The sequence below is a fragment of the Chionomys nivalis genome, chromosome 1, assembly GCF_950005125.1.
Source record: "Chionomys nivalis chromosome 1, mChiNiv1.1, whole genome shotgun sequence".
Classification (NCBI taxonomy): Eukaryota; Metazoa; Chordata; class Mammalia; order Rodentia; family Cricetidae; genus Chionomys; species Chionomys nivalis.
Window position 1 is genome coordinate 149,199,230 of NC_080086.1, and position 18,931 is coordinate 149,218,160.

At 53.8% G+C, this 18,931-nt stretch overlaps 1 protein-coding gene across 9 annotated transcripts in view; it reads left to right on the forward strand.

The window, feature by feature from the left end:
• The window catches only part of Agap3 (ArfGAP with GTPase domain, ankyrin repeat and PH domain 3), a 51,152-nt gene that overhangs the window by 23,218 nt on the left and 9,003 nt on the right, over window positions 1–18,931 (forward strand). For 4 of the 9 annotated variants that reach the window (XM_057788697.1, XM_057788706.1, XM_057788679.1 and 1 more), the window contains exons 2-11: window positions 1,184–1,242; window positions 1,493–1,580; window positions 1,738–1,823; window positions 1,904–2,045; window positions 2,585–2,719; window positions 2,857–2,984; window positions 4,668–4,826; window positions 8,291–8,383; window positions 13,554–13,658; window positions 18,502–18,670. In XM_057788697.1, the coding sequence (XP_057644680.1) occupies window positions 1,184–1,242; window positions 1,493–1,580; window positions 1,738–1,823; window positions 1,904–2,045; window positions 2,585–2,719; window positions 2,857–2,984; window positions 4,668–4,826; window positions 8,291–8,383; window positions 13,554–13,658; window positions 18,502–18,670 (1,164 nt within the window). Of the gene's footprint in view, window positions 1–1,183; window positions 1,243–1,492; window positions 1,581–1,737; window positions 1,824–1,903; window positions 2,046–2,584; window positions 2,720–2,856; window positions 2,985–4,667; window positions 4,827–5,221; window positions 5,372–7,232; window positions 8,209–8,290; window positions 8,384–13,553; window positions 13,659–18,501; window positions 18,671–18,931 lie in introns of those variants that run through there. The other 5 variants (XM_057788741.1, XM_057788751.1, XM_057788724.1 and 2 more) reach the window with 4 other exon arrangements.

Sequence of the window (18,931 nt, forward strand, 5' to 3'; positions counted from 1 at the left end):
CCATGGTGGCCTCTTAAGTTGGAGTCTGGCCGAAAACACTTTGTGTGAGAGACGGTCTGAACCTACCTGGTAGAGACTGGTGGGTGGTGTACATTGCCTGGAATAGCTGGGTCTGACCCAAGTGCTCTCGCCGCCCAGGTGGTACGTCTAGGGTCGTTGGAAGTATTCAAAGGAGATAGCAGTGGCAGAGAATTCCAGGCAGTGGGACTGTCCATAGCATCTTGGCGTGGTGTCCTAGGAGACCTGAAGGACCGGGGTTACAGTGCCACCCTCTTTCTATAGGGTGGATACAGTAAAGTATGGCTGGCTGCTTGGGAAAGGAGCTCTAGGCAGGTCTAGAGTTTCCTGAGAGCTGGGACCTCACTCTAGCTGGCTCTGCAGCTGAGGTCAGGGGCTGATTGTGAACTTGAATAAGATAACACTGTGAAACATCTGTGGGCTGAGCCAGTGAGTGGGAGCTGGGCTGGACAGCAAGCACTGCCCAGACGAAGTCCAGCCCAGTTCTGGCCATCTAGACTTGTTGGGGAATAGTTGAGCACTGGCTGTCAGGTCATGGGCACTGAGTAGCAAGAGGCTTTCCTTCCCAAGGACCTTGTCTGAGTCTAGGGGTCCGGTGGTGCTGGGTGTGGTCTAATGAGAGGGAGCCTGGGGGCTGGTCTCCTGTAGAGGTGCTGGGGAGAAGCCCTGGCAGAGCCTGGTAGATGTATCTCATTGGACCTTTACAGTACAGCGCCAGGTGAGACTCCTCCTTCTTCGCCCTGGCTCAGGAATGTGGTAGGTGGCCCCACCCTGCCAAGGGTGAGCTGTTCCTACTCGCAGGAAGGAGACTGGTCCCCCTTGCCAGGGCCCTGCCTATTTTGGGTCTGGTCTGAGACCTGCTGGAGTAGCCTCTCACCTGGGTGAGAGGCTTCAGGCACCAGGCCAGGTGATCTCATGTGGAATCTATGCCCCTGATGGACCATGAAGAGGAGTATGGGCAGGAAGAGCCTCAGCTCACAGCCTGCCCTGAAGACTGTCTTTGCTCTGTTCCTAGGGAGTTAGGAGTGAGGGGCAAGGTTCCACAGAGGACAGTAATCTCCTGTGCCCTTGACTGAGAGAGGGGTGTTGTAGGTGGCCATGGTGAAGGCTAGGGCAAGTGTGTGTGTACCACCATGGCCCTGATGGAATGGCTCTGTCTTTGCAGACTCATTTGTGAACAGCCAGGAGTGGACCCTGAGCCGCTCTGTGCCAGAGCTCAAAGTGGTGAGTGGGCCCATGGGAGCCTAGAGGCCCTGTGACTGGGTGGGCCAGACTTTATTTAGGTTGTGGGTCTGGACATTGGTTCTAATGACTTCCAGTCTTTCCTCTCCTGCCTTGCTCCCTCCCTTCTCTGGCGATTTCTGGGCCTCTCTCTACCTTTCCAACCTGCATGTTCCTTCCTTACTCTTAAACCCCAATCTCACTTTTTCCTTGTGCCTTTCTGACCGCTGATTTACCCATTCCTCTTCTGCAGGGCATAGTGGGGAACCTGTCTAGTGGGAAATCAGCCTTGGTACACCGATACCTGACAGGGACCTACGTCCAGGAAGAGTCCCCTGAAGGTGAGCATCACAGGCTAGGCTACCCTAGAAGCTGGCCATAGGTTGCCTCTTTGTCCACCATTGTATCTACACACACACACACACACACACACACACACACACACACACACCCTGTTCCCTTTCTTTACATTTGGCCCTGACCTCCATTCTGTCCTAGGGGGTCGATTTAAAAAGGAGATTGTGGTGGATGGCCAGAGTTACCTGCTGCTGATCCGAGATGAAGGAGGTCCCCCTGAGCTCCAGGTGATGCTTCTGTTGACATGCATGCCTAGTGCCCACGTTCACCAGGGCCAGTGAGATGCTGACTCTGCTTATCTCCCCAGTTTGCTGCCTGGGTGGATGCAGTGGTGTTTGTGTTCAGCCTGGAGGATGAAATCAGCTTCCAGACGGTGTACAACTACTTCCTGCGCCTCTGCAGCTTCAGAAATGCCAGCGAGGTGCCCATGGTGCTAGTGGGCACACAGGGTGAGGCAGGCCATGCTGTATAGCAGGGTATGGTGGTGGACCAGTGAAGTTTCCATAAATAGGCCATGACACCCCCCCCCAGTTCCGACTCCCTGCCGAGCAGAGACAGGCTCTTAACTACCATGGGACCTGTAACCCAGGGTCTTTAATTTGTTTTTCTCTGGATGATTCTGGAAATCTATGTGATTATTATGTCCATAGTTTTCACTATTATTATTTATTTATGAAACAAGGTCTCACTCTGTAGCCCAGGCTGACCTTGAATTCGCGATTCTCTTGTCTTAGCTTCCCAAATCTAGGATTATAGGCATGTGCCATAACACCAAGCTATATCCACATTTGTTTTCATTGAATGGGCATGGACTCATTAAATCATTGGTTTGTTTTTTCACTCAAAAAGGCATTAGTAGAATGAAGCAAGGTCTAGGCACCTGAGTTCTTCATACTCTGTGCACCCCACTTGGCCCTCTGCCTGCCCACCAGTGCATTGCCCTCTATTGCTTCTCAGCCAGCTGAGTGATTTCCCCATCTTCCAACAGATGCCATCAGTGCCGCCAATCCCCGGGTCATTGATGACAGCAGGGCCCGCAAGCTGTCCACAGACCTGAAGCGCTGCACCTACTACGAAACATGTGCAACCTATGGGCTCAATGTGGAACGAGTCTTCCAGGATGGTAACTCAGGATCCCAGAGCTGGGTATAGGGTGGCTCTGTGGCAAGCGACTAATGCAATGTGTATTTGGGGAGCCGCCAAGCTAGGCTTTCAACCCCTCTTTCCAGCCAATAGAATTGATTTTGCTATTCTCTGCAGTGGCCCAGAAAGTGGTAGCCTTGCGGAAGAAGCAGCAGCTGGCCATTGGGCCCTGCAAGTCCCTGCCCAACTCACCCAGCCACTCGGCCGTGTCTGCTGCCTCCATCCCGGCTGTACACATCAATCAGGTGCGGTCACCTCCCTGTACTTCCTGGCCTTGTGTGTCTGTTTCCCAACATCTTTGCCTCATCCTCACCCTTGCTCGTCTCTCTCGACTCCTAACCTTGCTTGTGGCTCCAGTTTCGTGTAGCCTGCATGGTTGGCCTTGGTCTGGCCTCTTCCTTGTGGCGACTGCCCCTTATCCCAGTTTCTATGCTATTCACTCCTCTGTCTTCCCTCCCAACTACTTTAGCTAAGACATCACAAACACATACTCTAGTGAACTCGCTTTAAATGGTCTCCTAAGCTACTGCTTAAGGAAACCTTAGCAGGCACGAGAGAAAAGTTCTCCTGTGCTCTGCACTCCTCTTGGTAAGGCAAGCTGTCCCTGTCTTCTCTGATGGACAAACACTTCCACTTGGTTGCAGGTGCAGTGCCTTCTTCCCAGAGAGGAGGAAGTGACTGATAGCCCAAGCCTACTAGGCACTAAGGCTGGCCCTCTGTGCCCTGTGGCAGTGTTTTTATATTAGAAGAGCAGCATATCCTCATGAAGGTGCTTGGATTTCAGCTCCACTCGGAATGCGCAGACTCTGAGCCAGTTCCTGCCATTGCATGTCCTGTCATACCATCTGGACATTTGTCTATACCTGGGCCTATTATTGGGTTAGTGTTTGACCTTTGACGTGTGGGCCAGTGCTTGCTTCCATAGCTGCATACCCTTCCTGTTCTGCTTCACCGCCCTTTGCCGCAAGCCCAGAGTCATCCTCAGTGGTTAATGGTCGGTCACTGCTTTCCAATGACAGCTTGGCTACAGTGCCAGGACCCCTTCTTCTTAGGACTTGTAAGAAAGCACAGGATTCTTAACACTGTTCCTCAGTGAAAAGATGGGGGATAAGGAGGGGACAGAGAAGAATGTCTTTATATCTTTTAAGTGGTGCACCTACCTTCACCAACAGGGCTAAGGTCACACTCTGCCCCTTCGCAGTGGGCCTGCCCTTGGGGGGCTGCTATGGGCAGGGGTGCATTGCAGTCCCTTGGTTATTACTGTTGGAGATGGGACCTGGCACTCTAGTGAGGCCTGATTTCCATGCGACATCTCTCTGGTCCTGGGAAGACACTTCTGTGGCCTCTGTCTCCATCCCAGAAACATTTCTGGCCTTTTTTTTTTCTTTTCCTCTTCCATTCCCCATCTGCAGCTTATTGTGCGTGGCAGCCTTTGCTCTGTTCTGCACTGTACCTCAGACTGTTGCTTTCTGCCATACACTTTGTCAAAGCAAACCTCAGACTGCCAACATCCTGAGAGAACCCAGCCCCCAGCCTCCTGCCCCTGATTTTGAGGATTTAGAAATGGTGACCTACTTCCTTGTCCCAGACCACCTGCAAACCATGATGCCACTGTTGGCTCACTTTCAGGCTATGTCCCTGATTTTGGAACATTAGCTTCTGCCCCGGATTTAGTTCTTAGGTTCGCACAGAAGCATCCCCATCCAATCCCTTCCAGCACCCCAGTAAAGTTCCTCATGGTGGCAGTTGGATTCCATTGGCCTCCGGGACACGCCAGCTCCCTTCAGTACCACCTTTAGGAGTCAGTGACCCTTCTGCTGCCTCTTGTGCTGTCCGCCCCCTCCCCAAGTCACACTCTTAGCAGCCCTCTCTATTCGTAGGCCACGCCCCCTGCCCAGGTCACTCTCAGCAGCCCTCTCTATTCTTAGGCCACGAATGGCGGCGGCAGCGCCTTCAGTGACTACTCGTCCTCAGTCCCCTCCACCCCCAGCATCAGCCAGCGGGAGTTGCGCATCGAGACCATCGCTGCCTCCTCCACCCCCACGCCCATCCGCAAGCAATCCAAGAGGCGCTCCAACATCTTCACGGTACGTGCCCCGTCCTCCTCCCTGCCCAGCTGCCATCACTGCGCAGGCAGGGCTGCGCCGAGCTCCCGAGCAGGAGGGCAGGCAGCCCCAGGTCAACAGGATGCAGTCTCTTTCACACTTAGACACACATGGCTCCTCGAGGTTCCTCATTGGACCTGCAGCATCTTCCAGGCCAGGAGGGGCTTCCCTCAGACCTTCCCCTGTGCACATGCTCACCCCCTGTAGCCTCCCTCCCTCCCAAACCATAGAGTTTCTGTATCAGCTTGAAAGGATCTTTGGACTTGTGGCCTAACTTCCCTGACCCCCTTTGATTCAACAGCTAATGAACCGGAGGCCGGAAGGCTGTTTGCCCAAGGCGACACAGAGGGTTAGCTGGCCGAGCTAGAGTCCCAGCCAGGCCTCCCAGTCCGCCTTCTGGCTCTTTTTCCGTTACCCCACTGCCGAGGGGAACATTCATGCTTCCCACCTACCGCTGTGATTGGTTTAACAAAGGCTTAGCCATCTTTTCCTGGGCTTCACCACGCTGCCTCGTGCCTCCCGCTCAGGTTTGTCCTGTCTCCTTGTGAGCTCCTTGCCCTTCCCCACCAACCTCATGCCCCTGCCCGGGGTCCACTGAGCCTCCCTGCTCAGGGGCAACCCCTCAGCTCTTTGGTCCCTGAACTTACCACTCCCCATTCCAGTTTTTACACACCATGCCCTCCCTGCCCTGGCTGTGGCCCTTCTGTGGGGCTCTGGCTGAACTGTTCCAGGAGCTGTGGGCAGACAAAAGGTGGGTGAGCAGCCTGTCCCTCTGCATCACACCACACCTCTTTCTGAGAGCCAGGGCTTGGCTCTTGGCCTGGGCCTGTATCCAGCTGGCCAGGCTAGACTTTCTGGACCCTGCCCAGACAGAGCCAGTGCCCCTGGGCCTCTATCCTCCATTCTCACATCTATCCTGCTTGACAAACCTCTGCCCTGCATCCCTCTGTCTGCTGGCTCCTAGTGTGCGCGCTCACTGGCCTCTTTCTGCTGATGGCTACTGCTGCTGTTGTTGGGGCATACTGTGCTTACACAGTTCCAACCCTCCAGACCCACAGCTTCTCCTTTCTGTTCTGTTCCATCCATTGAGATATGCAGAGTCTTGGTGGCTGCCTGCTCGTGTCCACACCTGCTGCTGCTACTGCTGCTGTAAAGCCCTTGGGTGCCTATGTCACAGTGACCGCCATTGGTACCCTCCACAGCCTATTCCCCACATCAACATTGTGTCTCAATCATCCACTGCCTTGATTCCATTCTTAACATCCTCCCATCTTCCCTCAATGGCTGGTTCAGCGTCAGGTCATCCCTGCCTCCCTGCTTGGCGTCCTGGCCACAGTACCTTTGGGCTCCCTCCCTGTGTACTCTGCTGCCTGCCTGCCTCAACTGTGCTGCCTTGCACCACCGCATCCCTTCCGCTGCGAGCACGGCCTTCCCTCCAGGCCTTTCCATTTTCTCCATCTTCACAGTGGCGACCTTATTTTTTCTTTTCATCGTTTCCATGGTGACCTCACTTGCGCCATTGTCCCTGAAACAGCCTTAAGGCATGTTCAACTCTATGGGTGTATCTTGGGGATTCACCCCATCATTGTTGTTGGGGCCACCCTTCCTTCATTCTTCCTGGAGGAGTTAGACCTGCTCCAGGGGGATCCTGTTATGTGCTGCCTGTTCTGTGACTGGTGACTCCTCGCTGGGCATGGTTGTGATGTCCCCAGTCTCCCCTTCATGACTCCATGTATTCATTTGTTGCCACTCTTGCCCTGGTTCCAGTTCCCATCCTTCGTGGGGAGGTGCCACTCTGGCTCCTGGGATTTTTCTGGTTGTTGGCAGCCCCTTGGCTTACCAGCCTGGCTGGGGTAGACCCCACCACACTCATCCTGACCAGCAATTCAGTCTGGGAACCCAGTGACAACAGTCCCATCCTCCTTCCTCCCCCTGGGGCCAAAGGGACAGAGGGCTTTAGCCCCCGGAGGGGTCTGGAGGCAGGTGCTGTCTGTGGAGCTGCTGGGCAGCAATTTAATCTTTAGTAATTTTGCCCAGTTCTTCGTGCTCCCCCTGCTGGGCTTTCTCACACATTGCAGTTGCATTCCTTTGTCCGGACCCTGTACCCTTGGCTTCTGACAGCCTGGGAAAACAGGAGGGATGGGGCCCGGGCAGCAGAGTGGTGAACATACCCTGCTGACATTGACTGCTGGGCCACAAATGTCCAGCTGTTAGCGGCCTCCTCCTCCTTTCCTTTTCCAACCTCCTCCTCACATCCTCCTCCTCCTCCTCTTCATCCCGCTGCCGCCTCTCCCCAGGCGCCTGGGTCTCTGCCCTCACCAGTGCTGACCGACTTTTGCGGGGCTTAAGTATAACTTGCCAAAATCTTTATTCTTTCGATATTTGCAGATATGTGCCACTGTTTCCAACTTTTCATCAACAAAAAGGCCTTTCCAACTCCTTCCAAATTAGAAGACCAGGTGGTGACACACAGCACCTCTGGACATTCCCCCTGTGCGGGGCCGGAGGCGGGCCGGGCCCTGGGACTGCTCTCAGATGAGAAGCGGCCGCCGAGCTCCCCGCTCCAGAGACCCACAGGAACCTTTGTAACTAACCCCACCCCCAGGGAAGGCTAGGAACGCCGGAGCCCACGCTGGGGGCTGCCGGGGGACCAGGCCCGGCTGGACGCTGCGCCAGGCTCGCTGAATGGAGAAGAAGGGAGCTCGGCCCACGCCGGCCGGCCAGAGCGACGAGGCCCAGAGGGGCGGGGGCACTCAAGCCCACTGGCCCAGCTGCTCCTGGGGGGAGCTTTCCTGCCCCTCCCCTCCTCTGCTCCTTCCTGCATGGACTTCTGCCGTTCCTGCTGCTGCTCCAGAAGCCGCCGCCACCGCGCTTGCCTTGCCCCCTCTTTTTGGCCCCTCCCCATTTCCTAGGATCCGCATTTGGGTGGACTCTGCCCCAGGAGCTTGGCAGGGTGCAGGGCCTCTTCTGGCCTCTCTCCTCTCTCTCTCCATCCACTGTGCCCCTCGGGCCACACCAATGCACTCGGTGCCATGTGTCTGTGCCGCAAACGAGCACCTGCCCACTCACTTCTGGACTTTGCTCTCCCTGGTTGTCGTGCCCTGTGCTCCTGGCCAGCCCCACCGGGCCACCTCTCCTTGCCCCTCCCGTCACTTACACTCCAGCCCCTGGGCTGCGTACTCATCGCGCCCTACGTATTTCATGTCCTTGCTCTTTGTGAGGGGCGGGCCCGGCTCAGTGACCTGTGCTGCTCTGTATGGTGCCGTGTGTAAGAATAAACCCATTGGAATACTCGTGTCTCGGTTCCTTCCCGACCGCCGCCCAGGCCTGACCCAGTGCTAGGACTGCCCAGGAGAGGGAGGAGTAGGGAGGGTGGGGAACTGCAGGCGGGCTGTTCGCCCCAAAAGGCCCCAGACCTCTAACACTCCTCTTCTTTTCTCTTCCAGTCTCGAAAAGGTGCTGACCTGGACCGGGAGAAGAAGGCTGCTGAGTGCAAAGTAGACAGCATTGGTAGCGGCCGGGCCATCCCCATCAAGCAGGTCAGCACTCTCTCTCCTCTTGGCCCAGGATGTGTCTCCCCTGTGCCTCCCAGGACTACCTTTTAACCAAGAGAGGGCGGTTCTGGTATGAAGCTTGAGGCCCGACAAACCTGGTCCCTAGACAGTTGTCTTTCCTCCTCATCACCACCGGAGGGCAGCAGAGAGCCACTTGCCGCTTTCAGTTGGCTTCCAAACCTGATGGTTCTCTTTGGTACATACAACCTGTAGAGGGGGGCCTCCTGGTCTCTGGGCTAAGGAAAAGAGTTGAGGGCAGTAATATAAGGGATTGGGCATGGTGGCACATGTCTGTAACCCTAGGACTTGGGAGGCAAAGGCTTGGTTTGTGTAAGGAATCCTGGGGCAGTCTCAGCTACAAGGCATGGCCATGACCCTGTTTTAAAAACACAGTCCATGCCAAGCGGTGGTGGCGCACACTTTTAATCCCAGCACTCAGGAGTCAGAGGCAGGCGGAGCTCTGAGTTTGAGGCCAGCCTGGTCTACAAAGCAAGTTCTAGGATAGCCAGAGCCAAACGGTGAAACCCTGTCTCAGAAAACTTAAAAAAAAAAACAAAAACAACAACAAAACCCACACATGCCAGACAAAGGAGCATGAGAAAGAGGCAGTACTAAGGGATGATCCCATCTGGGATTTACTGGTACAGTTCTACCATTGTGAGCATCTCTTGTTACTTTTTTTCTTTCTCATCTACTGATTCCAGTTACTGACTGTTGCCCATACGCATATGGGTTTAAGGCTCACTGCTTAGGTAGCCTATCTGGGTTCATCCCTGAAGAAAAGGGGTTCTCCTCCCTCAGTAGCATCCTGTCATGTCCAGAAGACACTATCTTGGTCATCTGGTTCTTAGAAAGAATCTTTCTGCCCCTTCTTCTGTTGTGTTCCCTAAAGCCTTAAGTGTAGGGTTGTGTTATAGATATCCCATTTAGGGCTGGGCTTCCATGGTCATTTATTCTCTGTCAAATGGAAGCTTCTTGGGTGGGGTGGGTGAGATGTATCTATCAAGAAAGCATGTGAATTTCTGTACCTTCTCCTAAAGAAAAGACTTTAGTGGTGCTGTCGCTGTCTGAGTCACTCCCCGAGAGCACTAGGTCATCCAGGCCTCCTAGTGGGACGCCTTGCTGGAGAAGGCACGGGTGGTGAAGGCGGCAGTACATGTGTTGAGTAGGAGCTCTGCCCAGCTGCAGCGCTACTGAGTGGAGGGTGACATTTGAGTGCACAGGCACCACTAGGAGTTAAGTGTGCCAAATGGACCGTTCTTGGTGCTGGTGTGGTACAGATCTTTCGAGTATTTGGTGGCTGCAGAGAGACATGTTTAACCCTTTCAGGGACTTGTGGGTTCATTTGCAGTGTGAGCTATTGGGGACAGGCCAGTCCCTGTGTCTGCATCATGTGTTAAGGTGGGGGAGGGGGTGATTCTGATGCTCTGTGTAGGTGTGTATATAGAAGAAAGCATCCTAGGAGGCTTATAAGGGCCCAGAGGCTAGGGCAGGGAGCCACACAATCCACCCTGTTCTCTCTCCTGCTTTCTCTTCTTCATCTCTGGGGTGACTGAATTTATGTCTGGCAGGGACCATTCCAGTTGGGCCAGTCTCCTGGGAGGGGAGTCACCTGAGAAGGTGAGAGATAGAATGGCAGCATTGAGAGTCCCCGCCTCCTCCTGACCCTCAGTATGCCAGTGTGTTCCTGTGTTCACAGAATAATGACACAGGATCCTGTTTATGGCTTGATCCCTGGAGTCCTGGGCTTTCTGGTGCACTCTGGATGCAGCCCAGTCACCTGCCTGTGTGGAAGTGGGAGGCTGAAGGTGGCAGGTGCTCTCAGAGTGGTGGTGGTGTTATTATACACACCCAAACACATTTGATGTGAATGAGAACACTTGTCTCAGCTCCCACTCGCTTTCCTGTCTGGGGGTTGCAGTAGCTGAGGTTGGATTATTTATTCTCTGAGTCCCCCACATGCAGGGGTGGAGGGAAGAGGCAGTCCTGTCAACTTGCAGCCTGGAAATCAGGTGGTCACTTGTTTGTTACATTCCCTGATCTTCTTGGAAAGGAAAGGTCCCTCTTGCATTGAGGCCCTGGTAGCTGTCTGGCCTAGTGTCTGTCTTTTGTGCTGAAGATGAGGTCGCTCATCTGTGGTCCACCTGCAGAGGCGGGGGGGGGGGGGGGGGGGGGGGTGTGCCTATTCAGGAGGCCCTGCCCGTGAGGGAGGGGGACCAATGCTCTCCTCAGGTGCACCCTTACACGTTCCTCCTGGGTGTATTCCAGACTCGCCAGCCCCATCAGGTCTCACCCTGCCACATTCATGGTCCCTCCCCTTCCCCGCCCTCCTGTCCCGTGCTCCCCATTTCGGTTCCTTCCCCTCCCCCTAGCTCCTGCTGGGAGTGGAGATTGCATTTCAGTTGCCATTTGCATTCCCAATCAATCCGGACTCCGCAATTAAGTCGGCTGGCGGAGCTGGGAGGGAGGCGGCGGCGGGAACGGGTCCTCTGGGGGCTGTCGCCTCCGCACCGCTCCCATTCCGCCCCAGATTGCTTCCTGCTCCGTGGTGCGCAGCCGGCCGGCCAGGGAGGGAGCGGGAATCCCGCAGCTTCTCTCCCTCCTGGAACTCGGACTGGAGGGTGGAGGGCAGCAAAGCTGGGTAGAGGGTGTGGGCTAGGGTCGCTCTACCGCCCTCTAGCCTGTTGGCGAGCCCTGAGCGCCACGCCCACGTCCTTTACTAACGAGCCTATTAAGCGCAAGGGAGCCTGACATTCTGTTGGGCGGTAAGGGCTTCGTTCCTGAGCTGCCTCCGCAGCAGCCTGACGTCTGACCTTGCCAGGTGGAGGAGGACCTGCGTAGGTCCGGTGGTCTTAAGGCTGCTCTGACCCAGACAGGCTCAGAGCTATTGTGGATTTTTGATGTTCCTAGCCAGCTGGTAGCACAGAGGGGAGCTGGGCCCGGGGATTAGAGGCAGAGGGTTCAGGTGTGAGAGGCCTGGAACTGGAGGCTAAGAGGAGAGCCCTGTGATGACGAACATCAAGAAAAGTTGTGAGTCCCCTGGGTCTCCCAGGAGATTCTGCACCCTGCTGTCCCGCCTGGCTTCCTTCCCTCTGCTTTCCTGATGGTTGTCTGTTCTCGGAGACTGTTTGCCCTTAGGGCCCAGGAGAGGGAGGGAGTAACTTGGCTCTCTTCTGCTTCTACCGCTGGCCGACAGCAAGGACACTATAGCCATAGACACAGACTATATGACTGAGGAACGGATGGTTTTAAAGTTATCTCAGAGCCGGGCGGTGGTGGCGCACGCCTTTAATCCCAGCACTCGGGAGGCAGAGGCAGGTGGATCTCTGGGAGTTCGAGGCCAGCCTGGTCTACAAGAGCTAGTTCCTGGACAGGCACCAAAGCTACAGAGAAACCTTCTCTCAAAAAAAAAAACAAAACAAAAAAATTATCTCGGGCTGTCTGCCTTCAGAAGCTCCATTTGTGTCCTCAGATGCTACGAGTACCTTTGCATCTCCTGTAGTGACATTTGTCTTTGAAGGTGGCAGGAGGAGAGTTATCAAAGATAACTTGTTGAAAGTAGGAGCTGGGAACTAAAGCTGTTCAGGCTTCCTTGGTTGAGCACCCTTCCTCAGCTTCCAGTTTGCCCCCTAGTGGCCAGGGGTGAGAACACTTGTAAATCCTAAATCGCCTTTTATGTTGTTGTCTAGGCTGGCTGGCCCTTAACTTTTCTTCAGCCTCAACCTCTCAAGCCCTGAGGCCACAGGCATCGCCACCATTCTCACTTCCTTACCTACACATTCTAATCTCATCCACTAGATCCAGAAGGACTCAGGGAAGGGTGTGGGTGACTCTGGTACTTGGCCTGCTCTTTGGCGTTCCTCCACGTCAGTTTCCTGGCCGGCTGAGGGCAGGGCCCACCGTTTGCCTCCATATCTGTGCATTATCACCCTTCATCCCCATGGGGAGCCCAGAATACACCTTCCTGCTGCCCCAGAAATGTCTCTCATAACTCCGCCCACCGAATCCCAGGCTGTGAATCTACCTCATTCTCCCTCCTACCTGTACGGAGTTGGGGTGTTTGAGGACCCAGCCACCTGGTGTCCATCTGTACTGTTTATGTTCCCAGCTGTTTTCATGTGCTATGGTCGTGGACTGAGACCTCTTTAAGGGCCTGTTAGAGTAGCAGGTTTCTTCCAGGGAAGGAGGGAGGGAGAAAGGAAGGCTGTGGTGGGTATTACCCATCCGGTTCTATGTCCTGCCTTCATCTCTTGACAGCCACACAGCACAGTCTTGGGGGGAGGTGCTTTTTTCCCAGTTCTTCTAACAGATACATCCAGTGTTCGCTACGGCCCAGGTGTCGTGCTAGATGCTGAGAGTTCTCAGGAAACAAAACCCACACAAATGTCCTCGTGCTGCTCATGGGCCTTGCTCTTGCCCTTGCCTATGGGACTTCCACATTTGAAGGGCATATCATGCCATACCTTGTGGTATAGGTTTGTAATCCCAGCTATTCAGGAGGCTGACGCAGGAGGGCTCACCTAGGCTACAGAGTGAGTGTGAAGCCAGGCTAGGGAATTTAGTCAGCGCCTGCTATAAAAAGGAAACTGCTTGGTGATAGAGCGCTTACAAAGCAAACCCCCGTACTAGGTGTGGGGGGCGGGCAGCAGGGGCAGCTGACGGACAGGCTCAGGTGGCTGAGATGGAAGGCTTGGACTTCTTGGTGCCTAGCATGGGGTCTAGGGCCTTGTTGGGACAGTTAAGGGATTTTTCTGTCCTATATTGGTGCTCCCTCGGGTGGTAAAAGGTCAGAAGCCTCTGTAGCTGGCCTTTTCCTCTCTTGTAGAGCCTTCTAGATTAGCAGCGGCTCAAACGGCCTCCCCTGGATGGCCACTGAAAGCAGAGCCTGTGGGAAATGCCCTCCTGCCCTCCTAATGCACCTGAAGGTCTTTAACCCCTCTGCTCAGGTGCAGTGGTTCCAACAGAAAGCAGGGTGAGGATTTGGTTGCTTAATCACATCATGGTCTTCCTGTGCTAGGCCGGCTCCTGGTCTTGAGTGAGGTCCCAGACATCAGAATTTAGAGACTTTTGGACAGGTCTGTGGTCTGAACCCTGTCCTTGGGGTGTAGTGTTCCACATGCTGACTCCTGGTCCGTCATTGTACCTCTCTTCTTAGGGGATCCTGCTAAAGAGGAGTGGCAAGTCCTTGAACAAGGAGTGGAAGAAGAAGTATGTGACACTCTGTGACAACGGGTTGCTTACTTACCACCCCAGCCTGCACGTGAGTCCAGAAGATGGGGTGGGGATGAGGGAAGAGACAGAGTAAGGACTCCTGGTGATCTCATGGGGTTCCCTTTGAGAATGCACCATACTTCTGTAGTGTGGGAAGAGCACAGAACCCAGGTTTTGCCTTTCCTTTAAAGCAAGCTCTCTACCAGGTATGCTAAGCTGAGCTGTTATGGCCAGCTTACTCCTCCTTTGCCAGTCAGGCTCTGTGTCCTGTGTAACTATAGAACTTCTGTGGACAAGGGCATGTATATTCCCAAACAAGTATCTGAGGCTGACCATGGCAACGAGGAGCTGACATGGCAACATGGGCCAGTGATGATGGTTGAGCCTGGATGTTGAGTTCAGCCTAGGAGGAGTAGAAAGGTCTGGAGCACACATGGTGTATGCCCAGCAGTGGGGGCATGGGTGTTCGAGTGATCATCATGTGGCCCCTGTGGCAGCTCTCCCCACCTCCTTCCTTCTCCTCCCCTCACTGCGTGGCTCCAGCACACAGCTGTCACCAGAATCCATCTCTGTCACCACCCCACTGTGGGGCTAATGAGTTCTCCTGTGAAGCCCCTCGAGCACAGCACGTGGGCCAGCCCCACCTCCCTCCGACCCCCCCCCCCACTCAAAAGCTCTGGGCTTGCCTCAGAGGGTCCCTAGGCCATCTTTAAATCACAGGATATCAGGGAAGTCCTGCCCCACAGGTTCCAGGGTTTGCATTTCCTGGCCATTACGTGGTCCTAAGAGGCCTGATGTGGATGTAGGCCTGGGCAGAACAGGCCTGGGGAGGTCTCCATTCAGTCCAGTCTGCAGCGAGGGATTCCCATCCCCCCCCCCCCCCTGGGAACATTGGTTAAGTTAATCCTCTTAGTTCCTGTGCCAGAATGCCAGGTGGTCGTGGTCCCTGAGAGATGAAGGGCCACATCCATTTATTACAGCAGCCACTCTTCTCGCCTCGACCCCGTTTCTCACACAGCCCTCGTCCTTCTCCCATGTCCTCAAAAGACAACAGGAGGCAGTTGGCTAATTCAGGTAGCACTGACTGCAGAGATTAAAGGTGTCTTAGGCCGACGGTGCTCTCTGCCGGTACAAGGCCTTTCCATGGAACTCTGTACCCAGGGAGGGCTGGAGGAGTATGTGCTAGACAGACTGTAGATTCAAAGTGTTCCCTACAAAAGGGATCTGAGGGGTCCTCCCTAGTTGCAGGAGGAACTGGGCTATGTGTTGAGACCCAGGAACATGCCAGCACCTGCCAACTCTTATGAGTCATGTTTCACCCTCTGTCCACTGGGCAGGTTGGCATATGTTCTCTGTATGTTTACATCGAGACCAAGCGCTTGAGAACTATCTGACTAGGACACCTGCCTTCCTCCTGTGTGGGTGGTCTTAGCTGCCTCCTGCCTACATCCTCAACAGTGTCTTTCTGGTTGTGCAACTGTGGCTGGGTGTAGGGTCTGTCCCTTTTGCTGTTCCTTGTACTGGAAAGTGAGGGGAGCCAGGGTGAAGAAGAGGGTTAGAGACAGGGGCGTGGGGGGGGGCTCAATTGTATCAAGCTAGGTTCTGGTTTTGGAACCAGAGGGCAAGAGGGAAGGAAGTAGGAACATCATTCCTACAGCTACAGCTGGAAAGTAGTGGCTCAGCGGGTTTGTAGCGCATTCTAGCCACCCAGCTAGTAATTGAACGAAGATGAGGATCCATTGTCATCAGTATTACCTGAACTTGCCAATGCTTACCAAGAACACCTACCTCTGAGACTGGCTGCAAAAGCCAGAACAGAGAGTAAGTCAGGTAAAGCTGCCAGGGACCTGGCTGGGCATCCGAGTCTCCCAGGACTCCTTCTCACCATAGTTGTACTGTGTGACAGGACCTGGGCCCAGGAACTTCCAGATCTGCCCTAATGCCTTTGCAGGGTGAACTCTAAGAGATGACCGCCCATTGACCTAGTCTCTTGTATTCTAACCCCCCAGGCCCCCTTGGGCTCTGTGAGGATTGTGTGACTAGTATCTCAAATTGCATCACTTGGTCAGAAAGCCAAAGAGCTGGTTCCACCATCACATCCATCACATTGGATGTCAGGGGGCACTGACATAGCAGTCAGCCTGGCCTTCCCTGTAGATTCATCTTCTCATCAGAGTTGCTAGTTCCCTTGAAAACTTCCCCTTAGACACAGCAGGCCTGGTTCATTTCTTGGCTCTTACTTTCCCGCTTGACCTGCCCTGTGGCTTTGGCTTGTCCATCCTCTCCTGCTGTTCCTTGCTCTCTCCTCTGTTTTCCATCTGCCACCTTCCTCAGACCTCAGAAGTGTGTTAGCACAGCAGTGACCTAGCAGTCTAACCTGCAAGAATCGTAGACCCTCGGATGCTAGAACCTCAATCTCGACAGTGAAAGAAAGGACCCCAGCAATTCTCAGCCTTGATTGGGTCTGTCTGGCTTCCCTGAAGGGGACAGGTCTCACCTGAGAGCCAGGACCACAGTGTCTAGGCCTCTTCTAGTAATGGAGGCGGCTAGGCCCAGCACGTGGAACATGAGTTGGTGGGCAGGCCGCAAGCTTCGTGCCCGAATCTCGCCTGGCCCAAGAGAGCCTGCCACAGCCTCCCCCATTTTGCAGCCAGCGGAGCCATTCACACAATCACCTTCTGTTAATTCTATCTGCAACATCAATTAAATTGTTTGTAGAAACTAATTGAATGTGGCTTAATCACACATCTTAATAGCTTTCCACGCTCTGAACTCGTTGTTAATTCCAGTAATAAAACGAGATGAGAACGCTGGCTGGGTAATTAGCGAGGAGGCTGGGGAAGAAATTGCTGTTTGATGGTGGGTAATAAAGGCAGCCGTGGTGACCGCTCTCCTGAGCAGTCGCTGCCACCACCATGCTCCCCTGTTCTGCTGACGGAGGGAAACGCTATTGCTCTCTGCCTGAGGTCCCTGTTCCTGCTGGTGCTCCTCCAGGCTCCTCACCATGCCCTCCAAGCCCAGGCTGCATCAGACAGCCCACCACTCAGCCCAAACTTCTGAGGGTTTCTTCCTGCCTAAGCCACAGGATATGGTATAGTCAGATGTATAAGTTGGGCAGTCCTTTCTCTGCTAGCCAGCTATTGGCTCCTTGGCCTTGAATAAAATCCCTCTGTGTAGCTCTTGTTCTTGGCCTAGGGTCATTTTCTCGTGCCACATCCCAGCTTTGGGCATCTGAGAGCTTGAGTAGGGCCTGAAAACTGTTATAATTGCTGTGACCTCCTTGCGAACTGGAGCAACCCAAGCCCCTCCCTCAGGAGAGGGACTACAGCTGGGCCTTTGGCCCAGCCAGCTGTTGGCAGTTGTCTGGAGCAGCCGATGCAAGATGTAGTTATATATAAGGACTGAAGATGGTGAGCAGGAACCAGAGCTAGTGTGTCCAGAGACTCAGATCAGTGTGTATAGGATCTAGAGGTGAGCACATGTAGAACCAAGCCTGGAGTGGAGGGAGAGAGAGAAGTTACATACTAGACACTAAAATAAAAACCAGAAGACCAACAACAGTGCCTGGTGGAACAGAGAATGGTCAGGTGAGGCGGTCCTTGAGGCAGTCTGTGGGCGTATGACCTTGAAGCCAGAAGTGTCAAGGTCCTCGTGGGTTGGAGGCTATTCTCTTTTATTTCTTGGTAGATTTTTCTAGGAATCCAAAAAAATGAGCAAAATCTTAGAGCAGCTGTGCCCAAGCCAGGCCTTATCACAGGAAGAGACAAAGCAGAAAGGCACAGACACAAATCAAGATGTAGTGGAGGCAGGGATTAAAACTCAGCCCTCAACACACCTTGGAGGAGCAGCAGTTGGTTGGGTTTTATATCTGATCAATACAATTTTAGATTCTTCTCTCAGGAAGTTACATAGCACCAAGGGAGGAATTTTTGTCATACAGTATGGAGATTGAGAGCTTGGAACTATTTTCATGTGGAAGCCAAAGCAGTCTGGAGTAAGAGATGGGAAGTTGTAGTCAAAGCCAGGCTCCAGGTCAGGTCTAGCTTTAACCAAAAGCTACAGGGACAGAGGATTCTGTAGTCTTTAGCTTGCAGGCAAACTTTGGGAATCTGCAAACCTGGGCTTGGTCTAGCTCCATTACCTACTGTGATCTTGAGCGGATTAGCATTCCTGAGCCTCAGCTTCTTCATCTCCAACATAGGGCAAAGAATGCTCTGGAGACTGAGACAGGAGGATTGCCGTGAGTTGAGCCTGGAAACACCTCACTTAGATAGTTGGAATTTGAAATATACTGATAAATTAACTGTATATATTGTACATAACGCACAACCCAGGGATGGGCAAATAACAGTCTGATGATGACAGGTACTACTGACAGAAAATCCATGGTGTGCATTGATGCTTTCCCAAGTCCGTTGGAAAAAGTTCAAGACTGTCCTATAAACAAACAAATTGTCATCTGTGGTCGTCCTAAGGGCTGATTATTCCTCAGTGCCCAACTTGTGATAGGAGCATCACGGAGACTTGGAACTGCTCTGTCCTTAGCTCAGAATTCTTTGTTCCCCTCCTCAGCCACACAGGTGCCCTATCTATCTCTTTACCACCTAAGTCATGGCCTTGAGCCTAAGTGCTTGGCTCCAGAGCCTTTTTAAGCCTTCATCCTGTCTTCCTCACTCAACTTTGGGCACTGTGAAGACTTGGGTGTGATCCAGATTTGGAGACTTGGTTGGGCCTCAAAAACCTGCTTTGAGACTAAGTGTGTGAGTCTTCATTGCCCCCCCCCCCCACACACACACCAGTTAGCAGTGAGGGAAGAGTCTTAGGTAGTACTGGAGACAAGCTGCTGAGGAGAGCCGTGCCTAATGCATCTTCTGTCGTCTGTGCACCTTTAGGATTACATGCAGAACATCCATGGCAAGGAGATTGACCTCCTACGGACCACCGTGAAAGTGCCAGGGAAACGCCTGCCCCGAGCCACACCTACCACAGCCCCAGGCACCAGTCCCCGTGCCAATGGCTTGGCCATGGAGCGGAGTAACACACAGCTGGGTGGAGGCACAGGTGAGGTGGCTACTGTGAAGGAGAGTGGGGAGTTTCAGAAATGAGAGGGTGGTGGATGTGAATGGGCCTAGCACAACAGGCTGCTTCTCAGCCTAGACGTCAGAGCTGCGAACATGCTCACCAGCCAAGGTACCACTTTGAAGATCCTCTCCACCTGGAGTCATGTCCTGTATGCAGACCTAACAGTGCTAGTTGTGGTAGCCTTGGCTATCAGGTGGGGATTGGGAGCCTTGGGATTGGGATGTGGGGACAGCTAGTGAT